At 41.6% G+C, this 24,813-nt stretch overlaps 2 protein-coding genes across 3 annotated transcripts in view; one reads left to right on the top strand and one right to left on the bottom strand.

Annotated features, from left to right (window-relative positions):
- Positions 1-69: 69 nt before the first annotated feature.
- Positions 70-8,751, top strand: LOC145474976 (proton-coupled folate transporter-like). Of its 2 annotated transcripts, none has more exons than XM_081455208.1 (7): positions 70-1,199; positions 1,928-2,154; positions 3,532-3,844; positions 5,306-5,863; positions 5,945-6,028; positions 6,405-6,564; positions 8,092-8,751. In XM_081455208.1, exons 2-7 carry the CDS (start codon positions 1,942-1,944, stop codon positions 8,261-8,263), a joined length of 1,500 nt encoding a protein of 499 aa, XP_081311334.1. In that variant the 5' UTR covers positions 70-1,199; positions 1,928-1,941; the 3' UTR covers positions 8,264-8,751. The 2 variants fall into 2 exon arrangements, with proteins under 2 accessions (XP_081311334.1, XP_081311335.1); XM_081455209.1 differs by having other exon boundaries at positions 70-433.
- A 12,198-nt stretch (positions 8,752-20,949) lies between these two features.
- LOC145475093 (uncharacterized) overlaps positions 20,950-24,813 on the bottom strand; it is a 23,421-nt gene continuing 19,557 nt past the window's right edge. Inside the window, exons 9-10 of the mRNA XM_081455216.1 lie at positions 24,268-24,546; positions 20,950-23,597 (exon numbers count right to left, since the gene is read on the bottom strand). Of these exons, the coding sequence (XP_081311342.1) occupies positions 23,080-23,597; positions 24,268-24,546 (797 nt within the window). The 3' untranslated portion in view covers positions 20,950-23,079. The remainder of the gene's footprint in view (positions 23,598-24,267; positions 24,547-24,813) is intronic.

The following is a 24,813-nucleotide window of genomic DNA, read 5'->3' on the forward strand; positions in this document are numbered from 1 at the left end:
AGAAACCTAACCAACATCATAGATATAGGACTTAGAAACCACCCCATCCCCTCGGGAAAAAAATGCCGTCCATGGAGTCACGCAATCTTCATTTTCTGTGACGCGTTCAGTGTTGCGTGATTGGTGTAAAGTTGACAGTGATAGTTGACAGCTGTATTTGCGTATGGCCCTAGATCAGGCCTGGTAAGTACTTGATAAATATACGCGCAACCATTTCAGAATATGCAGAATTCAGAACGAGGTTTAACGACAACCGCCAGGATTTCACCTGCTGTTGACAGAATCAAGGAAAAAAAGAAGTGCAAAGGAAGTAACGTGATTTTGCAGAGCTGAAGCGAACGACTGGTTTTGGCGCCAAGGAAGAAGGAGTTAACGCTGAGAAACTTTATTAGTCAGAGAAATCTACCTGTTAGCTCTTGTTTAAATTCGGAAGGTAAGAGATTTGTTAACGGCAACAGCAACAGTAGTTTTGACATGAACATGCTCGCTGTGAAAAGTTCGCGGTGTCATTCACGAGCTGACACCGTCCGCTCTCTCAAGATTAATGGTTTTTCAAGTCGTAACGTGCAACAGCCATCAAGCCAAGTTTATAAGCTTACTTTTAGCTTCCCTTAGCTTGCGGATTTCGCTTTTCCATAACCTATGATAAATAGATTGATCATTCAGTATTAGTGAGTTTATTGTTTTTTTCTTGTTTTGACCGGAGAATCTTATAATGTAATAGCCCTCTTTAAAATTTGAGCTCATGTGACACTCTCGTGAGAACTGTTCTTTTGTCTGCTGATGCTCACGTGAAACCTCAACGGCAGTCACATGATCTGCAAACAATGGAGTTGAATAAATGGTCAGTCAGCAAATCAACTGATCTGACAGAGCTGTATATACATGTAGACACATTTCAATTTCTTTTACTTGTATTACAGGTTTTATTTAGTTCTGACTGTCTTGTTTCGTGAAAATGAAACAAGTGTTGAGGTGGATATAAGAATTACTGTACGTGGATATATTTTTAATGGCATCTCCCGTCATGTTGATGTGGCCTCTTATTACAAAATATTCTGGGATGCAACTTTATGAATACCAGAAAATGGCAAGAACATTTATTTTGTAAAGCTACCAATCTTTAAGTCACAGAACTTTGAAGAGGAAAATTATAGGGATTTGTATGTCAATTTTTACAGAGGCTGCAACACATGCTGGTAATTGAGTTGAGCACTAATGTAATATCGTTATTATTTAAATGAATTACTAATAGTTTCTGAAGTGGAAAAGGAAGCTTTGTTTTCTCTAGGTTTTGCCCCCACCCCCTCCTCCCTGGCTCTGATGTGACAGCCTGCATCTAACCTCCTAACCCTTAATCTTACTGAGGGGGGTGAATAGGTTTTCGGATCAACGGATTTGGCCTTAAAAAGCGCACTGATTGTGGATTCTCATGGTAAATCGAGTGGATTCACGTATTTTGAAAACACAGTGGATCGTGGATCAGCTGTGAAATTTGGCATGGATTCCGGATTGTACTTGTCTTGATGTTGGGATCTTGGGTCCTAAACCAAATTTGGATCATAGATCTTTCTTCAGCCTTGGTCAGTATGTTAATGAGTTCATCCAAATTATTTCTTTTTTCGAACAAAGCTCATTTAAACTCAGGTGTGAGACTGTTATTGGAATTGTACTATGTTATGGCTATCACACATGTTGCCTTCTTTACTATTTGTACGAAATTAACAATGGCATTCAAATTTACCAGTTTACCTTTTTACCTTCTGCTTTGAACTTTTACACTTCTGTTTCTGTATGTGGTTGGTTCTGTTGGCCTTTCATTTCTTTTCAGTGATGTTCATAATAAAAATGCAAAAGGACAAAGTATTATGATTAAAATTATTCTTCTTTGTCATTAATTTTGCTCAATTCTTTCTTGTTGTGCCAGACTAATTTGCTAAGATGCCTTTAGGAGCCTGGTTGAAGTTCAGACGACCTACTATAGAGCCAGTGATCTTTCTTTATACCTATGGCCTCTTCATGCACTTGCCCGTTATTCAACAGTACATCTACAAACGTGTCAGTGATGATAAGGGTTTCCCTTATAGTGCATCGTCAAAAGGGAGCTGCAGTAATCAGACATTAAATGTAACTCTTAAAGAATTGGAAAAGGAGGTGAATTTCTTCATTATTGCCGTATTAGTATGTATAATGCACCAGTCATTTGAACCCTCCTCCCCCACCCAAATTTGGGGATACCCGGGGCATTCACGTCTGCTGTCAGTGAAATGCAGTGAAAGCCCTGTCTTGCAGGGAAAAAATTCATAGTGAACTCCCCGGCCCTCTAAACATCAAGAACAATTCATTAATAAAAAAGATTGATATAATTTTTTAATAACTGGAGCTTTCACAGGATTTTTTTCATATCTTCTTCGTCAGTTGTTTAATCTCCATGTTTTCTGTGAACATGCAACTTTAACCCAGTGTTCTGAAAGAGGTGGCGAACCACAAGTGAAATCCCTGCCAAACCCCTGCTCAGACCCTGTACTGTATAGTGAAGCTGCGAAAAAAGGTGCCCTCTCCAACTACTGGGGAACCTAAATTGAGTGAAAACGAGGTGAAAACCCCCAGTTTGTCCCAGGTATCCCCCAAAGGAGGGGGGTGGGTCAAATTACTAGTGCATAAGCTGTTAACCAGATAAGCATTCGATTCCACATGATTTCAGGAACTAAGCTTTAAAACGATGCCTTGACTACGAATCTATCACAGTCCAAATGTCTTAAATACGAGTCTACAATAGTCCAAGTGTCCTCGATATTCAAAATGAACTCAATTGTCTCCTGTTCATAATCACATAATAATTATACCTTGATCACCCTGGGCGTAATGCAATTGTAAATACTGTTCTTTCCCATGACACTCATTCACGCGCAACCACTGCTGCCTCCCTCCACGACTAAATTAAACCCAGGAGTTTGAGTGTTCTTTCTTTCCCTGCAGTTGTGTGCTATATATGTACCTCAACTTCTCTTCCCCCTGCCCCCCCCCCCCCCCCCCGAGCCCTGGCTAATGCTGTCTTGTGATGTTTTTTAGGTTAATTGTATTTCATTCTGAGAATGTGGTCAATGAACCTCCATCTCCTCCAGATGTAGATTTGCTTACTGATGGTGCTGATGCTAGCCCAGTTATGAATCTCTTCATTTGGTCGCATCCGTCATACACCACGTTTCACACCTGTATAGTAACAACTACATTATTTGTCGGCAGCGATCTTCAGTGTCATGTACAGTTTCAGTTGGCTGCTCTTCCAATGTTTCTAAGCTTTCCCAAGTCAGTTTCTGATGTCTTCTTCTGTACCTCATTTGTGGGCTAATGCTCCTTCAGTTGATAAACAGCACCTCCTCCAGTCATTTCCATTGACTTTAACCTTTCACTTGCAGGGCTGTTCCACTATGGTCTTTACTTTGCTCATTTTGAGACCTCAGGACAAGGTATTTATAAATTTAGGTTGGATTAATAATAATTTATTTTTGTTCAATTCTCCACATGTAGGTGCAGGCCTTATCATCATACATTCACTTGGGAATAGTCATGTTTGCTTCAATTCCTTCCATATTAACTGCTCTCTTTATTGGTGCCTGGACAGACAGTGTTGGGCGTCGACCTGCCCTAGCCTTGCCCGCTATTGGAAGTACACTTGAAGCTTTCATTGTGCTCTTAACAATGTACTTTGAATGGCCTATTTACGTGTTGTTTGTGGGGAGTGCCATCAGCGGCACATGTGGATACTTTACCACAATGGTGCTAGCAGTCATGGCGTACATTGCTGACACTACTGATGAATCAGATAGGAGTTTCCGCCTGGGTAAGAAAAACTCTGTGGAGCCCTGGACTTTGAGTGAAGAAATTTAAAAATAAGATATACTGCAGTCCTCTGGGCAAGATGGTAACAACATTAGTTTGCTAACCCTGAGAAGCTGGATAGCGGTAGTGTGGTCTACCAAGTGGTTAAAACCTCTCTTCTGGTTCTAACATTTGCTCCTAATCCACTGTAGGGGAATGACATCCACCCTAGTCTGCCCCCCAGAATTTTGTCAGGTTGCTGTGGTTAACAGTTTGCAGCAGCCAGGAGGAGAGACATGGTTTAAGATTAACACATTGACCCAGCTGTTCAGTGCCCCGGGAGAGGAGTAATCCTTATACGGGGAGACTCAGTCTGTAAGGGATACCTTTTTCAACCGTCAGTTATATGAAAGGGTAGGGAGTTCGCAAGTTGAGCTTTATGAAAGGCTCGAAAAATCTGTCATTTAGATGTAACATGAACAGGAACTGAATAAATGAAACCTGTTTTTTGGTTAAAATCTCTTCTGGTAATGCTTGATGTTCTCCCATAGTATGCAAAGGGATGCAGTGTTCTTTTAAAAGTAGGTACATGTAGGTGAAAGGAGAACGTTTTTTCAATAAAAGGTATAGGAAAGGGGTACTTTTACTGTCAAAAGGGTAAGGGGTTGGATCTTTGGGCAGAGCCTCCCCATACAAAACTGGCCCTGTGGCCAGTGCTTTAACTAGAATCAGGATTGATAAGCTTATGAGCTGGCTGTCACTCATTCTACCTTGTTGCATTGTAAATGGAGCAGAAGGCTGCCCGGTAACACCTTACAGTACATCCTTTATGGTCATCTCTACCTCATATTTATTGCGGCCATAATCTTTGTCATATTATTCAGTCAGTGTACGTATGTACATTTATTATATGGCTGTGTCTCTCAAGGACTGGAAACTACTGAATTCACGAATTTGATTGGGTGAAATTGATATTGACCGCAGTCTAGATTTTCCCATCTAGACCGGCATCTAGACTGGTTTCATTTTGCGTTGAAAAAGTAGTAAACTAAAATACAAAAATGTTCACCATTTTCTTTTATTTTCTTCTGAAGCATTTATGGAAGTGCCAAAAGCCTATGACAAAAAAAAGAAGTAAAGAGGACGAGCAAATTTCGGCAGGTTTAAGTTAAGCTCTTTGCCATTCGCAAGCACAATGTCAGCAAACCAGTTACATTAAACGAATTAAAGTTTTCTTTGCCGTATAATAAACATCTTATTAACCCAGCTAAGTCGGTCTGTATAGGAGAATGTTGACCTCGGTTGTGTGTACAGACCGCACTGCGTTCGGTCTGTACCCACGGTCGGTTTGTACCCACGACCTCGGTCAAGATTCTCCCATACAGACCTCCTGCTCGGTTAATAAGGGCTAAGTATACCTCACAATTTCAAAGGTTTCAGAAATATTCAGCTGATAATTATATTCGATTGTTTTCTGTTGCAGCTGTCATGGAATGTCTGGTGTTTTTTGGTGGAATGATAAGTCAGCTCACCAGTGGCCTGTGGATTGAGAATCTTGGTTTTGTAGCACCATACTGGTTCATATTTGTCTGTCTTCTTGCGTCAGTTCTCTACATAATTTGCTTTGTCCCAGAATCAAGGACCTCTTCATCCACAGTGGGCAAGAGGTTAAACATCCGCAAATTATTCAGCTTATCAAGCATCAAGAGAGTCTGGTATGTGTACAAGTGTCCAAGAAACGGGGCTGGAAGAAATCTCGTCATCTTCACACTATGTTCTGGTGTCATTGTTCTAACCACCCTCGGCGTGAACGGGGTCGTTGTGCTGTTCCTGTTGCACAGCCCACTGTGTTTCTCTGCGGGAAAGGTTGGATATTTTTCTGCATTCCGATACTTCTCACAAGGCCTTGGTGCTGTTCTTGGTATAAAGGTATTAGGGAGGTGTATAAATGAAGTCAACATTGCTAGAGTTGGTATTATCTCCCTTGCATTGTCGCTGCTCGTGTTTGGATTCTCTAAATTTGAGTGGTTGGTGTTTATGGGTAAGTACTTTCAAGCAGCTCTCTTTTACTTGCGCACATTTTCTTTTAGTCTCATTTCTCTCTCTTCTTTGATCTAATCAGCACCAGTGGCTGGAATATTTACTGGAACAATCACCCCTGTTTTTCGCGGCATGATGTCAAGAACTGTTGGTGCGGATGAACAAGGTAAATTTAAAAATCTGTTAACATAATTTTTCACTAATTAAGTATGTAATTGTTTTACTGATTGTAATGGACCATTTTCACAATGTTGTGTAAGTTATCTTATCTTTGCGACACAGTTTCTTAGTATCTCCCACCATTTAGGTCTACAATGTGTGCAGAAGGTACATTGCTTGCAGACCCAACTGCTTGCAATGATGTCCTGACTGTATTTATGCCCGTAATGCCACCAGAAGGCACAATGGGTCAGTGGCTCTTTGTATGCATTGCGGACCTATATGTGCATGTTTGCTAGAGAGTTGATTGGGATCAGATCTTTAGCAGAACTTCTGTGCTGTTTTAGATGCATTATACATTGCTGTCACACTATCCTTTTCAGGAGCACTGTTTTCAGCCACTGCATCCCTGGAAACCTTGTTTAACTTTATTGGTGCCTTCATCTTCAACTCAATGTATCCTGCTTCTCTGAAGTTCGATTTTCCAGGATTTGTGTTCTTTCTGGGAGCAATACTATTAATTATACCACTGCTACTCATATGGTAGGTACCCATCATGTTGTTTCATGTGACTTATATTTTTATTAACTCATTGCGTACACTGTTCATTAACTTTTACAGGCTGTACAAATTAGTGAATGTAATAATGTATGTAATGTATTATCAGCACATACATTACCTACTACATTCTCACTTAAAACACATAAATTTAATAGTTATTACTGTTTCACGTAGCTAGGGAATTGGTTGTGCCTCTGTTGGCAGTGCCTCTCTCCACCCAGGTGTATATATGGGTCCTAGTGGCAGCCCAACCAAATACAATGGGTAACCTGCAATTGACTTGCATCCCATCCAGGGGTTAAAGGAACTATTAGTTACGGTTTGCGCATCTTGAAAAGTTTAGTCTACATATTTCAAGTTTGTCGTGTGTAATCCGTGTTAATCTTCGTCATCCTTAACCATCCTTGTTCCTTTATGGTTTATTATTGTATTATCATCTCTTTGCTGTTTTTCTATCTTAGTAAACTGCTATCTCTAGATTTTCTTGGGGTTGTTTGGGGTAATTTTGTGTGGTAACAAAATAACTCAAAATACCACGGCTGAGCTCCTTTAAGTATGAATACTCCTGGTCGCTTTATGGAATGGAAACCAGAGACTAGCCTTTGTCACTGCATCCCTACCTGAAAGAAAAATTCGGAAGGGCATCTTTCCAATTTTTTTCTCTTAAGAGTGGGGGTGGGGGGAGGGTTGTGACAAAGACTACCAGATAAGATAAGATAAGATAAGATAAGTTCATTTATACACGGTTTTTCCATCAGTCAACAAAGTTACTGGACTATCTACCTACCTGCCTAACTACAATAAAAATTTTAAAAAAACTGCTTTTCGCGGAGGCCGTGTCTACAAATTTACTTAAAATAAGATATTACTTTAAACTGTGGCGACCTAATTTAGATTTGAAATCGGTCAGTGAAGGTGCTTGTCTTAGGTCTATAGGTAAGTTGTTCCACAACTGAGCTCCGCTGTACGAAAAACGTCTTTTAAGATAATCAGTTCGAGGTTGTGGAAGAACTAATTTGTTTTCGGTATTCCTTAAACGATAAGCATTTACGTTGCCACGATATACGAAACTTGATCTCAGATAATCAGGTCTCGTACCATTTAATGTTTTATACATTAGGATAGACTTCCGTTCCAATCTTTGATAGTAGAGTCTTCGCCACCCTAGTGCCCGAAAATTACCAGAGAGAGGTGATCCATGCCAATAAACGGACTGTGTCCTCTGATTGTTAGGATTGGTGGAAGTTTCTTAGAATGGGCTCAGTACCTCACTTAATGAACTCACACAAATGCACCAGTAGTGAATGAAAATAATAATAATAATAATAATAATAATAATAATGATAATAATAATAATGATAATAATAATAATAATAATGATATACTGTGATACTCCTAAGCCCTTTCAGTAACACAGTGATCAAGATCAGTTTCTTTATTCTCAACATTAGTCTCCTTGTAGTGTAAGGAGAATATGCATGCTAATCGCTCTTGAATTTACCTTTGCAGCTGCTTGAAGAACCCCAGGAGCTTCTTGTCAAAGAGAGATTTGTTCAGGTCAGGACAGCCGGATAACATGGAGAAAAATTTAATCTCACCCGGAGTCAGCATCTCAAGTGAATCAAGCTCATCTCCAGTTCCGAGTCCTACACCTGATGACACATATCAACCGGTAGCTTGAAAGAGAACTTGCTCCATGCATCATCCGGGAATCCATCTATCCATACTGTTAACTTAGCTCTACAGTTTTCTGATTGGTTGTGTAGTAATCGCACGTGACAGTCGTAACAATCAACAACCAACTGGAGACTGTACGGATCTCCGTAGATCTAAAAGAAAATCCAGATAGGTCGTGTGGCACTTTGTATAGACCTAGGCAGAAGTGTTATCTAATGATGACTTTAATGTTCACGTGAATTTATTGATAATAATTATTGAAAATATTTTAGACAGTAGAAGAGAGAGAAAATCTTGAAGACTGAAGAATTTATTGAGAATGATCAAAAGTTGCAGAATTTCATTGGCATCGCAATCGAAATTTAAACTGTATATTAATGCTTATCTTGAACAGTACAGTGTGTGTATGTTGTAGGACAACTATGCGATTTCATTTCCTTGCACTTAATAATTTTTTTTTTGTCCTTAATAAAGAGAGAGAATTTATATGAATTTTATGACTGCGTCGCTTCTAGTTTTTTTTACGTCGGCACATAAATCTTATTAAAGACCCATGACGGACCGGTGTGCTTTGCGCGTCAAGTCGTGTAGCCATATTTTCATTGAGTCGAATTAACAAATTGACGTCAGTTTTTCATGCTTCTGTCCTGTTTTTGATCATGAATTTCGTCATAACATCGTCAAAGTAGCTGTGTCCACGAGGCGATAGCCGAGTGGATCCGCAGACTACTTTGACAATGTTATGACGAAATTCATCGTCACTAACAGGACAGACGCATTAAAAACTGACGTCAATTTGTTTTTTACGATAACAAATTGTCAAATTGTCCGCCCTCGCTCGCTGACGCATCCCATAAATTATAAATTCATGTGTCTGTCCGCTTATTGACAATAAAAATTAGCAAATGAGCGCGCGAGAATTTCTGCAGTTGTCGTAAAAAAGTAAGTGAAACCATTGAATCCATAGCAATCCGTTACCATCCGGTGTTTTTGCCGCTTGGCTGGTTGCAGAGTGTGCGACATTTAAACCCCAATGCTTTCCATAAGTAACAGGCCCTTTATTTATTGTCCTCGATTTTTTGGCCTGCTTGCTTCGCGCTTGGGCTCACAGATTATTGAGTTTACATCCTTCTTGCCACACAACTCAGACCACGTGATGATTTACTTGGAAGGTTCCAGTTGTGCAATTTGCCCAAGCAACTGAGTGCATGTGTAAACAGAACAATGGTAACCTCCCAAATGAATCATCATGTGGTCTAGATTGGGTGGCAAGAAGGATGTAAACACGTCAGCCGAATCCACATAGCCCTTGTCGCTTCTCTTAGCCAGAAGGGCCTTGGCACGAGAAACTTTGTCAAAAGTTGCGTCTTATCATGCTTATTAAAATTGATAACATAAAAAAGTTTCACGGTGCCGTTATTGAATTATAAGCCCCTAAAGCTGTAATTAAGGGTGGTTTTAGCAGGTCATACTGTTACCATGGTAACCTATAGCGTCGCAAAAATGATAACGTCTTCACCAATGATTGGGCAGTCTTTTGATACCCTGATTGTAGCATCAACTGATAAAGAGTGGTTATAACGACCCATCAAAATCTAACTGTTGAAAACTGTTTTGAGCCACCTTACGCAGTAGGGCGTGTATACATATTACTAGCAAAAAATTTCCGACGTTAAAATTTCGGACTTTTAATTTCCGGACACTTTGTATGTCATTTCGGTCAAATTTCGGGCAACAATTTCGGACGCTACTGAAACATGGCTAAGGTAAATGTGCGCCTACAAAACATGAAGTAGACTGACAATGATAGTTTTACTGCACCATCAAGGTTTTACGAATACACCGACGAGAAAATAACATAAATACTATGAAGCCGTTACGTATCTAAATCAGTGTCTCAACTAGGGTTCGCTTCAAAAACCCCGGCTTAAAGGAAACTAAGAGCTCTGGAGCTACTCAAAGTATTTCGGACGCTTAAAAATTTCGGACGGTTTCATTTTTGGAGACGTTTTTGTCTGAAATTAAAATCGTCCGAAATGTTTTGCAAGTGATGTACTTTAAAAAATGGAATTTTACCCGAAATTTAAAACTCTGCTAATTAGATATTTAAACACTCTTTTAAATATTTTCCCTTTCGTTTTGTTTTTCCGTATTTATATTAGCAACGGGCGTTCACTTCTGCAAAAGCTGCACACTACAATACTGAAAACGTCGCGTAAAGCTTAGTCGATGAAAACAGGAAAAAATCAACCGTGACAAGCATTTTTACAGGAGACGCTTCGTTGATTGTTTAAAACACGCCGTTCTAATTAAATTGTCAATGCTACGGTTATTTCAATTAACGGGCAAAAATATTCATGAATTGAGTAGAATAAGGTTATTCGTTGTGCCGTGACAGCAGTACTTAGTAAACGTCTGAGAGTACGTCTGAAAAGATACTACTTTGAGTAAATTAATCTGTTGGAGCGATGTGTGCCCATGATTAAAGTTCTAAAAAAGGAGATTAAAACAGATCTGAAAAAACGTTAAAGCTGGACTTTCCACCGCCTTCTGCGGTTTTCGACAGGGAAATGGGGGGCAACGAACAATGACGTGCCATTCCGTGACTCTTGCAGACTACATTTCTCTGAAGGAGATCGCTGAAGGCAGTCGAAAATTCAGTTTTTACGTTTTTCAGATCTGAGTAAAGTTGTAAAATAAAATGGAGAGCTCGAGAACGACCTTTCGTTATGCAAATTAAAAACGGCAATTTCGAAAATGAATTCGAGAGTTGGAATCCAATCCTACTTTTCCTTGTCACGCATATTCGAATTGAAATTTAACACTTTCATCCGGCTGTCATATTTATGGCAAACGAAAAAGGCAAGTACATTCAAAAATCTTTTTCTTCGCTAGGGGAAAGCGGACTTAGTGAATCCGATTTCAGAAATGAGAAAAAGAAAACTAGAACTGTGAACGTCTTTGTTATGCAAATTCAAATTCAAATTCAACACCTTTTTATAACTTACATTTTAATGGAATTTACAAAAGTAGACTCTTAATTTTTGCTTTTGTACATCTAAAATATACCTTACGCTACAAGAGACACACAAGTGCTGTGGTCCACAGCAGAATCCGCCGTCCCGCTTTGTCTACGAGTAAACAGGCCAGACCTGTACCCACAAACTGAGCCAAGCTCACTGTTATGGGGACAAGTTTTCCATTTGAGAAGCCTGCCGTTCCAAAGATGGTTGCAGCGTTAAAGAGCACTGCATTGACTCCACAAAATTGTTGGAAAACCATTAAACCAATGCTGATTATCAGGGGCTTTGCTATCACTGGTGATAACACATCACGCAATTGAAGCCGATCACGATGCTCTGTCAAAAGATAATTAAAATCACTTAATTACTTCAATCCATACTATTTTCAATGAAAAAACAAATCGCCCCGTTATAAAGGTTTGGCCCTCAAACTTTGCATTTTGTTTATTTTGTCATGCTCTTTCCATTTTCTGAAATTCTTACAATGTAGCTACAATTACGAAATACACAGCATTTATTGAGGTTTAGTTGCCACTCAGCTGTGCTCTATTAGAAATCCGCGAATCTGATCGGTTCCGTTATCGTTTTCGATCCGCTGATAGACAACGATCGCGCGCGGTGCTCTTGAAACGGAAAATTATTCATAATTTTAGGCTTTAAAATACACAAAATTGTATGTTTTGCGCTATTAGCGTGGAAAGCGAGAGTGGCCGCGAATTGGGCGCAAAAAAATTGTCTCTCCCCAGAGACAACCTAGTGTGGACAGACTAGCGTTGCACATGCTAATGGTTTCCTCTCAGGAATCTGGGGTCTTATTTTTAGTCCAGAGGTCTTCGTTTAAATTAATGCATCAGTCAATGCTTGCCTGGTTCTTATTTTAGGGTCATTCTATGTTTACGAAATCTATTGACTGTCATGACAAGGGAGAAAGCCGTTCACGAAATACATCACTAGATCAGCGGGTCTTCCGCCCTAGGGTTTACTTTCTGTGATCTTCGTTTTATTAACACCGTAGTCAGTTGACCTCTTGCTAGTGAGGCTGTTTGAAGCTACAAACGGTTTTTTTTTTTTTCCACATTCTGGTTTTCTGATTCATCAAACGATAGTGACTATAAATAACAGTGACTTTATTTGTAATCTCCGCCGCAGCCGTTTCTGGGCTGGGGTGTTTAATACGCAACGCTTCTCCAGCGTTGCGTGACCTGCAGTTTTCTGCAGGATGCGAGCCGCACTGAACACAATCCCATTGAGTGGCAAAAGTTTGGAGAATTTAATAGCTTTCCTTTCCCAAAATTGTTCAATATTTCTAATCAGATATACAGAAAGAAGACTATCCAAGGGACGCTGTTCCGATCTACCTTCATGTTCTCTGAACTAAAATTTTGAAATCAGTTAAGTGGAAGCTAAGGAGATATAAGACATCTCGTGAATACTGCTTTTAATTCAAGGTGGACACTTACATTGTGCAACCCGCAAACGCAAAAATTCACTTATCAAGAGACTATTTTACGCAAACATTATTGTAAAGTCGTGCAATTAAACCGCTCCCTGAATTTATTTAATTCTAAACGCGGTAAACGCAATGAGTATTCACGCTCTCCATTAAAAAAGCGTTGCGCGACATATCGAAATTTTTATAAGCGGAAGAAAAGAAACACAGATAACGAAACAGGTAAACTTACCGAGAACCAGGACCCCTGTTGGTTAGCTAACCGCCGGGGTGAGAGATTGTCACCCATATCAACTTTCTTTTCTTTCATAAGTTCTCGCGCAATTACGGATGCGCCACACTCGCGTTTTAGGCGCAGGGATCCCAACAAATGCTTTCTTAACTTTTTAAAGATGCTACTTTTGGTCCTCAACCAAATCTACACACGTGCATTTCACTTGTGGAAAACTATCGATTTGCACAGTGTTTGGGTTGGAGATTCTCGCCCATATCAACTTTCTTTTCTCTCGTAAGTTCTCGCGCGTTTAAAGATGGGCCACACTCCCGTTTTAGCTGCAGGGAACCCAACCAATGCTTACCTAACTTTTTGAAGATGCTACTTTTAGCCCTCCCCCAAATCTACACGCATGTATTTTACTTGTGGAAAACCATCGATTTGCACAGTGTCTTGGGTTGGAGATTCTCGCCCATATAAACTTTCTTTTCTCTCGTAAGTTCTCGCGCGTTTAGAGATGCGCCACACTCGCGTTTTAGGTGCGAAGATCCCAACAAATGCTTACCTAACTTGTTAAAGATGCTACTTTTAGCCCTCACCCACATCTACACAACTGTATTTCACTTGTGGAAGTCTATCGATTTGGACAGTGCTTGGGTGAGAGATTCTCGCCCCATGCATTTTTCTTTCTCCCGTAAGTTCTCACACGTTTAGAGATGCGCCACACTCGCGTTTTAGGTGCGGGGATCTTAACCAATGCTTACTTAACTTTTTAAAGATGTTACTTTTAGCCCTTTCTCAAATCTACAAACGTATATTTCACTTGAGGAAGTCTCTCGCTTTGGACAATGCCTGGGTTAAAGATTCTCGCCAAAGCATACCTTTTTTCACTCGCGTGTTTTCGCGCGTTTAGCGATGCGGCACACTAGCAGTTTTGGTGTGGGGATCCCAAACTATGCTTACGGGGCTCTTCAGCTTTAAAAATGCTAGTTTTGACCCTCTACTAAATCTACAAAAACGTATTTCACTTGTGAAAGTCTATCGATTTGGACATTGCTTAAGTTGGAGATTCTCGCCCATATCAACTTTCTTTTCTCTCGTAAGTTCTCGCGCGTTTACAGATGCGCCACACTCGCGATTTAGGTGCACGGATCCCAACAAATGCTTACTTAACTTTTTAAAGATGCTACTTTTAGCCCTCCCCCAAATCTACGCAAGTGTATTTCACTTGTTGAAGTCTATCGATTTGGACAGTACTTGGGTGAGAGATTCTCGCCCCATGCAACTTTCTTTTTTCTCCTAAGTTTTTGCGGGTTTAAAGATGTGCCACACTCGCGTTTTAGGTGTGGGGATCTTAACCAATGCTTACTTAACTTTTTAAAGATGCTACTTTTAGCCCTCCCCCAAATCTACACATGTGTATTTCACTTATGGAAGTCTGTCGCTTTGGACAATGCTTGGGTTAAAGATTCTCGCCCATTTATATCTTTTTTTCACTCGCGTGTTTTCTCGCGTTTAGCGATGCGCACACTCGTGTTTTTTGTGTGAAGATCCTAAACTGTGCTTACGGGGCTCTTTAAAAATGCTAGTTTTGGCCCTACCCCAAATCTACACAAGTGTATTTCACTTGTGGAAGTCTATCGATTTGGACAGTGCTTGGGTTAGATATTCTTTCCCATGTCAATTTTGTTTTCTTCTGCGTGTTCTCGCTCGTTAAGCGAGACGGCACACTCACCTTTTAGATGTGGGGATCCCAACCTTTGCTTACCTCGCTTTTTAAAGATGCTAGGTTTAGCTCTCTTTCAAATCTCCAACGTGTATTTCACTTGTGGAAGTCTGTCGCTTTCGACAATGCTAGGTGGATATTTTTAACGATTTCAATTTACTTTTCCTTTGTACTTTTTTCGCGCGTTTAGCTATGCGGTACACTCGAACTTTTGGTGTCGGGATCTTAAACTATGCTCACTGGGCTTTTTAAAGATGTTAGTTTTGGCCCTCTCTTAATTTACACATGTTTATATTTTACTTGTGGGAGTCTTTCGATTTGGACAGTGCTTGGGTGAGAGATTCTCGCCCATATCAAATTTCTTTTTTCTCGTAAGTTCTCGCGCGTTTAGAGATGCGCCATACTCGCGTTTTTGGTGTGGGGATCCCAAAGTATGCTTACGGGGCTCTTTAAAAATGCTAGATTTGTCCCTCCCCCAAATCTACACACGTGTATTTCACTTGTGGAAGTCTGTCGCTTTGGACAATGCTTGGGATGGAGATTCCCGCCCATTGATAGTTTTTCTATCGCGTGTTTTTGCGCGTTTACAAATGCGCCACACTGGCGATTTTGGTGTCGTGATCTCAAACTATGCTTACTGGACTTTTTAAAGATGCTACATTTGGCCCTAATAAAGTGTATTATCGTTTGTCTCACGATGTAGTCGCTTGAGATGTAGATCGCGACGTTTCGACTGCTTACTGCTAGTCTTCTTCAGGCGATAAGGTCGACTGATTGCACGGTATCATTTATATCACAAAGGACGGCTGTGATTGGTGCATTTCGATCCTCCTATTGTTCCATTGTTCCGGCGAGTAGCTGTTCCCTCAGTGGTCCGTTGTTGTACCGTTCTCCTGTTGTTGTGTTTCTTGATCGTGGGTATCCATGCTTCAGGAATTTCAATTCCACTATCCCTGTTGATGTTGTTAGGGTGAAGTCTTATGTGAATAGCTTCCTTGACCCTACGTGTGTACCAGTGAGGATCTCGATCAATAAACTTGACCTCATTCCAGATAGGATAGTGGCCGGTCTCGTGGGTGTGTTCAGAAACGGCGGAGGTCTGGGTACGGGCGAGTCGTATATCCCTGTCGTGTTCTTTGATCCTCTCCTGCATAGATCTCCCTGTTTCCCCGATGTAGACTTTGCCGCACTCACAGGGAATCCTGTAGACAACACCATCTTGTTTAGCCGGGTTGACGGTGTCCTTTGGTCGCACTAAGTGTGACTGAAGTGTCGTGTCGGACTTAAAGACGGTGCGAATGCCTTGTTGTTCTAGGCAGCGGCGAAGAGACTCCGAAACTCCTTGGACATAAGGTAAAACGGCGGTGGATTTAAATTCAGCGACAGGCTCTCTTCTTGGGGTTGTTCGTGCCTTTGTGATCTTCTGTACAAAAGAGGAGGGATATCCGTTAGGCCCTTTCTCAAATCTACACACGTTTATTTTAGTTGTGGAAGTCTGTCGCTTTTGACAATGCCTGGCTTAAAGATTCTCGCCCATTTAAATTTGTTTCCCTCGCGTGTTTTCGCGCGTTTAAAGCCGGATGCGCCACACTCGCGATTTTGGTGACGGCATCACAAACTATGCTTGCTAGACGTTTTGAAGATGCTAGATTTGGCCGTTTCTCAAATCTACACACGTGTATTTCACTTGTGGAAGTCTAACGATTTGGACAGTGCTTGGGTGAGAGATTCTCTCCCCTATCAACTTTCTTTTCTCGTAAGTTCTCGCGCGTTTAGAGATGCGCCACACTCGTGTTTTAGGTGCGGGAATCCTAACCAATGCTTACCTAACTTTTTAAAGATGCTACTTTTAGCCCTTTCTCAAATCTGCACATGTGTATTTCACTTGTGGAAGTCTATTGATTTAAACAGTACTTGGGTAAGAGATTCTCGCCTATATCAACTTTCTTGATAAGTTAATAAAGATGCATGACACGAGCGTGGGACAAAGAAAAATTCTGAGTCCCCGACAGGAATCGAACCCATGCCCTCCCGAACACCGGGGGGGCGCTCTATCCACTGAGTTACGAGAACTCATGGAGAGCAAGGTCATGTAACTGAGTTCATACATGTTGATTAATTCACCTTCACATTTCATTACCGAGCTTAAAATTCACCACCTTTATTAACTTATCACTACTCACGATGAATTCGATAGCGTTGATCCTAGCAGTATTCAGGACACCTATCATATATGAACTCAGTTACATGACCTTGCTCTCCATGAGTTCTCGTAGCTCAGTGGATAGAGCGCCCGCCCGGTGTTCGGGATGTCATGAGTTCGATTCCTGTCGGGGACTCAGAATTTTTCTTTGTCCCACGCTCGTGTCATGTTGATTAATTCACCTTCACATCAACTTTCTTTTCGCTAGTAAGTTCTCACGCGTTTAGAAATGCACCACACTCGCGGTTTTGGAGTCGTGATCTTAAACTATGTCTACTGGACTTTTTAAAGATGCTAGATTTGGCCCTTTCTCAAATCTACAAACGTGTATTTCACTTGTGGAAGTCTGTCGCTTTGGACAAAGCCTGGGTTAAAGATTTTCGCCCATTTAGATCTTTTTTCCACTCGCGTGTTTTCGCGCGTTTAGCATTGCGGCAAACTCGCGTTTTTGGTGTAGGGATCCCAAAGTATGCTTACGGGACTCTTTGAAATGCTAGTCTTGGCCCTTTTTCAAATCTATACAAACGTATTTCAACTGTGGAAGTCTCTCGATTTGGACAGTGCTTAGGTTGAAGATTCTCGTCCAAATCAACTTTCTTTTCTCTCGTAAGTTCTCGCGCGTTTAGAGATGCGCCACATTCTCGTTTTAGGTGCGGTGATCCGGGCCAATGCTCACCTAACTTTTTAAGAGGCTACTTTTAGCCCTCCCCCAAATCTACACACGTGTATTTCACTTGTGAAAGTCTATCGACTTGGACAATGTTCAAAGTCGCCGGGACTGGGCTACGCGCAGCGTGATTTTGACCAGGTTTGGGTCGATTTCCAGGAACTTGAGTGATATTTAGATTTGGGGAGGGCTAAAAGTAGCATCTTTAAAAAGTTAGGTGAGCATTGGTTGAGATTCCCGCACCTAACACGCGAGTGTGGCGCATCTCTAGGCGCGCGAGAACTTACGAGAGAAAAGAAAGTTGATATGGGTGAGAACCTGCAAGCTAAGCTCTGTCCAAATCGGTAGACTTCCGCAAGTGAATTACGTTTGTGTAGACTTGAAAAAGGGCCAAAACTAGCATTTTTAAAGAGCATTTTAAGCGTAGTCGCGGATCCCCACACCAAAAACACGAGTTTGCCGCATTGCTTAACGCGCGAAAATACGCGAGAGAAAAAAAGATATAAATACGCGAAAATCTTTAACCCAAGTATTGTCCAAAGGGACAGACTTCGCTGTCCAAATCGATAGACTTCAACCAGTGAGATACACGTGTGCAAATTTGGGAGAAGGCTAAAAGAAGCATCTTTAAAAAGTTAGGTAAACATTGGTTGGGATCCCCGCACCTAAAATGCGACTGTGGCGCATCTCTAAACGCGCGAGATTTTACGAGAGAAAAGAAAGTTATATGGGCGAGAGTCTCCAACCCAAACACTGTCCAAATCGATAGACTTCCTCAAGTGAAATACACGTGTATAGCTATGGGGGAGGGCCAAAAGTAGCATCTTTAAGGTGAGCATTGGTTGGGATTCCGGCACCTAAAATGCGAGTGTGGCGCATCTCTAAACGCGCGAGAGCTTATGAGAGAAAAGAAAGTTGATAGGGGCGAAAGTCTCTTACCCAAGCGCTCTCTAGCCTGCGAACACAGCCGTATTTCCGGCTGTCGCTTGTCTCCGCCGAAAATAACGGCTGCGAAGCCGAGCCGGGAAACGATTTCTGTGACGTAGGAATTTTAAGCCAATCACAATTTAGCTCAAGTAGCCCCAGAACTACTGCGCGAGGTATTCGCTGCGAGGAGCACTCGAGTTTCATTCTGTCATGGAATCTGATTGGCCAAGGAGAAACAAAAGTCATTACGTCACAGAAATCGTTTCTTGGCTCGGGTTCGCAGACGTTATTTTCGGCGGAGACAAGCGACAGCCGGAAATACGTCTGCGTTCGCAGGCTAAGCACTCTCCAAATCGATAGACTTCCACAAGTTAAATACACGTGTGTAGATTTATGGGAGGGCTAAAAGTAGAATCTTTAAAAAGTTAGGTAAGCACTGGTTGGGATCCCCGCACCTAAACCGCTAGTGTAGCGCATCTCTAAACGCGCGAGAACTTACGAGAGAAAAGAAAGTTGATAAAGGCGAGAATGTCTAACCCAAGCACTGTTCAAATCGATAGACTTCCACAAGTGATATACACGTGTGTAGATTTGGGGGAGGGCCAAAAGTAGCATCTTTAAAAAGTTAGTTAAGCATTGGCTGGGATTCTTGCACCTAAAACGCGAGTGTGGCGCATCTCTAAACGCGCGAGAACTTACGAAAGAAAAGAAAGTTGATATGGGCGACAATCTCTCACCCCATGAGAGGACGCAAATGACTTCTACTGTAAGTATCTCTTCCTGGTGTTTTTTTTTTTCTTTAATTGTATGAGAACAGGGCTGTATTTCTCTAAGGCTGTGGGTGTAATTCGTAAAAACACCTTGTAAATCGTTTAAATTTATGTTGCTGGCACATGGGTGGGCACTTCATATGTAGACCGTGATACCTTAAACTATTTTTACTGTTTTTGACGCACTGCTACGTTAGTCTGCTCTGGTCGAGTTTTTAATTTTAATATGATCAAACGTTCTTTTTATGCGTTCCTGTTAAAAATGATGCAAAGTTGTCAATTTTAGTAATTTCAATTTGAAGAAAAGGTCCTGTTAGTACCTTCTTGTTACTTGACGAAAATTTTGCGGGGTTTGTTTAACCAGGGTACTTCATGACGCCTCCTGGAATAAGCTGTACCTTCCTTAGTTGAATCGTCATCAGTTTATCGTACGTTATTCAGGTTATTGATTAATTGGAAAAATAATTATACTTTTAAACCTTAGTTCCTCTATTTTCAGGGGATGGGGGGTGGGCTCATCACTTCTTTCGGAGGTCGTTACTTATGGACTTTTACGATTCGTTGCGTGTACGAGCCATTGGCCAAGCGATTGGCCAAGCCATTGGTAGCCGTGCATGGTCACCTAAAGCACTGACAATCTATCTTAGCTCCATGTACTAAGTTTCTCCTCGCGTTTTTTTTTTTTTTTTTTTAGCCCTCGGCTGTGTAATTGTGCGATATTTTCTACACAATAACTTCAATTGCCGAGCATGATAATACTGCACTGTCAACGACATACTCAGACAAGTATTCCAGATCATCTGGGTTTTTATTCCTTAAGATCTGTTTTAGATCGATTAATCAAACGCTCCTTTACGCCCGGACAAGCATCTCGATGCAAGCTCAGAGTTTACTGTGATGGCCGTTTCATCGGGTAAACAAGACATTTACGTCTGCTCGCCGCGCTCAACATCCATTCGTAGGGACTTTGGTATCTTTAAGTTCAGTTCGTAAATCTGGTTCAGGGGGAGAAGCAGAGGAAGGTTCATGTTGTGTAATTCGTTCATCATTGCGGGATTACTTGATTTATCGGCATTCCCCGGTTTTGTCCGCTCACATTTTTTTCCTGTCCAAGTCTTTCTTCACGTGTGTTTAGACGTGATCCGATATATAATGACATTGTTTTGTTCCAGATTATTGACGTCGGTGGAGTCCGCCATCATTTGAAAGCATCGGGAATGACTCGAACGCACTATTTTACTTTTAAAGCACTATTAATATCGTGGCTTCATTTTAAAGCTTGTCTCATTTTCCATCGGCCCTTTCTGGTTTATTTTTTTATTTAATATCATCGACATGTCACTTAAAACAGATTATGACGCCTTTCATGGCCGCAAGACGAAGAACCCTAGTGAGAGTATGTAAGGAATGCTGGGAGAATTTCCTACAATTTCTCTCCTGTACTTATGCATCAGTCAATTCCAGCAGTACCCATCCGCCCCCCCCCCCCCCCGAGCAACCGTGGGGCATTTGCTCAAGTTGTCAGTTTATCACAAAACAATAACTGACGTGAACACGACTATTTCGCATTTCGCATTCAAAACTAGCCTAACATTTTTTAAATTCATGAAAGTGGAGTTAAAATACTTAAGGTTTGCGAATTCAAATGATGCGATCTTGAAGACAGATCTTGCGAGCTTAAAATGCAATGCATCATCATTTAAAATGCTGCGGAGGTGTTGGAAGGCGACGATCCCGGGGGCGGGGCATTTGCCCTCTTTCTTCGTCCCCACCCCGGGGGATTTAGACAGCTAATGTTTCCCCACCCCGGGGAATTTGCCCATTTTTTTTGAAAAAGTGCTAATGCCCGGGGGTTAGCCCGGGGGTGATGGGCACTGCTGGAATTGACTGATGCATTACAGTAGAAGCCCCTTGCGTCCCGTCATGCGGCATGACATGCACTTGCTAAATCCTCTAGAGCAGACGATGAATATCCGAGTCAGTAACCATAGCTGAGCGGGCCGAGAGCAGCGATAAAAGTGGCCAGAATCGTTCTGCGAATTCTTTATTTGCCCGTGTTAAGCTCAGATTTAATGGAACTCGAGTATGTGTATTCTCTCTTCTCTAACTTGCCATCAGTTGACTCGGTATGAGCCATTTTGGGTGCTTCGAAGCACAGCTGCAAGATTACTGTAACATTAGCTAACACGAAACAAATGATGCATCACGTGAGGAGATGGGTGTAAATCCATGGTCTGTGGAACGGGGAAACGGACGGCGGAGGACGGAAGGCGGATGGCAGAGGCCCCCACGCAATCCCCGCCCCCACCCTGATGCCGCCGTCATTCCGTCTACAGTATCAACTTACAAACATCTGCATCCATATGTGGCAAGAGTAATCACTTTTTAAGTAAATTCTTGAAAGAGCTGTACAGTGTCACGCTATGGTTGATTACGAAATCATTCTCTATAAGAAAAAGGTCAACGATCTACAACTGGCTATTGTAGTTTACTGTATACATTAAGACTTACATTGCCAACATTTATCAACAGTTATTTTACCTTGTAAACCGTAAAATATATCTTTACATGGCCTGCGAACCGCGGAGTTCCTTTTGTTTTCCCTTTTTTTCACAGCGTTCGCAGGCTGACCATTAAAACAATCATGAAAACAATCGCCATATCTACATATCGTTCACATATAGTTTAACATATCGTTTACATATCGTTTAATATTTTTACAACAGAAAAGATAAAAGGCATCGTGACGAAATTTGAAGCCCGCGAATACTGTGCTGGAGATAAATGCCAAAACATTTGCCTGTATAAAAAAACGCGCACGTACCTTTTGCCCTAAATACTGTGATGGCTCGACTATTGACTTCAAAAAGGCTTAAGACATGAAAGAGAAAAATCTTCAGCTAAACACCTACCGATTCAATGAGTTTTGATAGTACATATATATTAAAAGACAAAAACAGGACCTTGCGGACCTTCAGAGAATGTGCTTGGAAAATTTGCTTTCCAGAGCTTTAAAGAACAGCTAATTGGACGAATACGCAGTAGGGGCGGATCCAGACCTTGACCTAATGGGGGCGCCAGTATCCAGACCTTGAGCTAAAGGGGGAGGGGGCAGGCCCTCCGGCCCCCTTCCCTAGATCCGCCTCTGCACAGTATTAACATTTTGTAGGACGTCTTCAGGGGTTTTCGAAAGTCTTCAAAAATCTTCGTAACTTATGAAGCGCCTTCACATGACGTCGCGGCAGCCATATTGGTGTTCCAAAACAATGAAACGGCGGCCATGTTGTACCGAACCAATCCTCTGGGAGGTGAACTCTTTTCTTATGTGAACACTTCATTTTGTTCCAATAACTTTGCATGGCTGCTGGTCATGTGAATGAAAACGTTCTATCTCGGAAATGTCTTCGGTAATTTAGACACCAGAGTGAGATAAAGATTGGAAGTACTTTGTAAACAGTATTTCATGGTTCTTACAGTCAAATAGCGCTTTTGCTGAAGCAACTAGAAAGTGACCTTTTAAATTTTAATTTTCGAAACTACACGACAAGCACATTGTAGCCAGACAAGTAGTAGACTGTTCACAGCCCTCTATTTTCTCCTATATTTATTCGATCGTTGAACGCGCTGATAGAATCGCGAGAGAATTGGACGCCAGCGCGAAACGGAGGACTTGACTAGGTAGGGGGTGGGAAGCGACATGCTCGCTTCCCTCGCAAACCCCAATCCCCACCCCCGCATACTTCGCGCTCACTTCGCTCGCTTTGTCTTTCGCGGCGTAAATAGAGAGGCTGTGAACGGTCTAACAAGTAGGAGCTGTAAAGAACTTCACGCAGTTTTAGTTTATGGGTCTGGTTCTGCTGGGGAAATATGTCCGTCAATCCAATCCAAGAACTTCTTGATGTCGGTGTATACACCAGGCCTCCCCGCCTGAGCACAGCCTACTCCCCAGCTTGTGGCTCCAGCAAGAACGTATCTGCCCCCCTCCTTACACACAAAGGGTCCTCCGCTGTCTCCCTTGCAGCTGTCCACCTTACCCTCCTGGTAGCCGGCGCAGATCATCTTGTCGGTGACAATTTCCCCGTCGCCTTCCAGGTACTGCTGTTTACAAGTGGCGTGATCAATGATGGGAACACGGGCGACGCGGAGTTTTCTGGAGCTCCAGCCCGATTGGTGCGTTCTCCCCCACCCGGTCACCGAGCAGTTTGTCCCCACGGGGAAGTGACTGGAAGCGGTCGGCAGACAGACCGGGCTCATGGTCTCGTTGTACCCAGGCAAGGGGCTTGCAAAGCGCAGGAGTGCGATGTCGTTGTTGAAGATACTGTGGTTGTATTCGGGATGCATACAAATTTCGGATACGGCTGAAGGAAAACAGAGTACCAGAGTTATTATTTGGTTCGTTAGATATTGCAAGAAGACGCTACAACTTAATCAATCCTACGAGTAACTGAATTGAAGTCGCAGTCTCGTAGCACGATGATGTCACGTGACCTAGCCCCAGACCTCACTCTAACCGTATGCTTCTAATCTACTACCGCTTTCATCTGGTACAGTTCTATGGTCATAGCCAAGATTAAATAACTGACATTGTGTAAGTTCTTACATGTAGTGAAGGGTGAAAGCTGATTGTTCACTGCTCGTAAGATAATACAACATTCCTTTCAACAAATAAGTTAAAAAGTATTGCTTTTATGGTGTTGCATATGTTAGTTCTCTTGTTAGGAAGTGACATTCAGGCATTCAAAGTGTATCGTGATGTAATTAATTATAAAAGAGTTACATCACGTTTTGCGCATCCTAAAAAGTTTTAAAAGCCTCTTCTTTCAAGTTCGTCGTTTGCAATCCGTGTTAATCTTCTCCATCCTTGACCATCCTCGTTCCTTTCTGGTTTATTATTATCTCTTTAGTGTTTTTCCAAATTAGTAAACCATTATTTCAGGTTTCCTTCAACTTGAAGGTAATTTTGCACTTGACCAAAATTCAAAATTCAATAATTCAAAATACCGTGTCTGAGCACCAATCTCAACTTACTCTTTTGAACCTCGTGGCCATCAATGTTGTCCTTATCAAACTCTCCAAGTATAATTCTCAATCCAGGATTCGGTGCTACGCATCCGTTTCTACTTGGACTGTTACGGGTGATACAGTGGGCTGCGGTCAACACCCACTCCTGGTTGATGAGAGATCCTCCGCAAAATATGAAATCATCGTCCTGTTTCTGGAGCCCAACCTGCCACGGCCAGTCTCGATTGGAGGCTACTTCACCTCCCACAATACGACTAGCACTGGGTTTAGGGCGACCGCAGATTTCTGTGTAAATAAGATAGTGGGCATTATTAAAGAAGAAACGTTGGAGAAGGTGGGATTTGTGATACCACCACTTGACATCATCTTATTTATTTCAATGATAGTTAATGTGAATTTAAGAGAATCTGCAGACTACATATATATATATATATATATATATATATATATATATATATATATATATAAACGTTTGATAAAGCAAGGACGGACAACTTCTGACGGTAAAAAAAGTTAAAAAGTTAAAAATTTAATAGAAAAACGTTTCGGTCT

Source organism: Orbicella franksi, chromosome 2, assembly GCF_964199315.1.
Source record: "Orbicella franksi chromosome 2, jaOrbFran1.1, whole genome shotgun sequence".
Taxonomy (NCBI): Eukaryota; Metazoa; Cnidaria; class Anthozoa; order Scleractinia; family Merulinidae; genus Orbicella; species Orbicella franksi.

Bases quoted from the DNA above. Each gene is read 5' to 3' on its own strand.
- LOC145474976 (XM_081455208.1), top strand. From the start codon at position 1,942: ATGCCTTTAGGAGCCTGGTTGAAGTTCAGACGACCTACTATAGAGCCA. The intron at 5,864-5,944 runs GTAAGTACTTTC...TGATCTAATCAG, and splicing joins TGAGTGGTTGGTGTTTATGG to CACCAGTGGCTGGAATATTT. The intron at 6,029-6,404 runs GTAAATTTAAAA...TATCCTTTTCAG, and splicing joins TGTTGGTGCGGATGAACAAG to GAGCACTGTTTTCAGCCACT.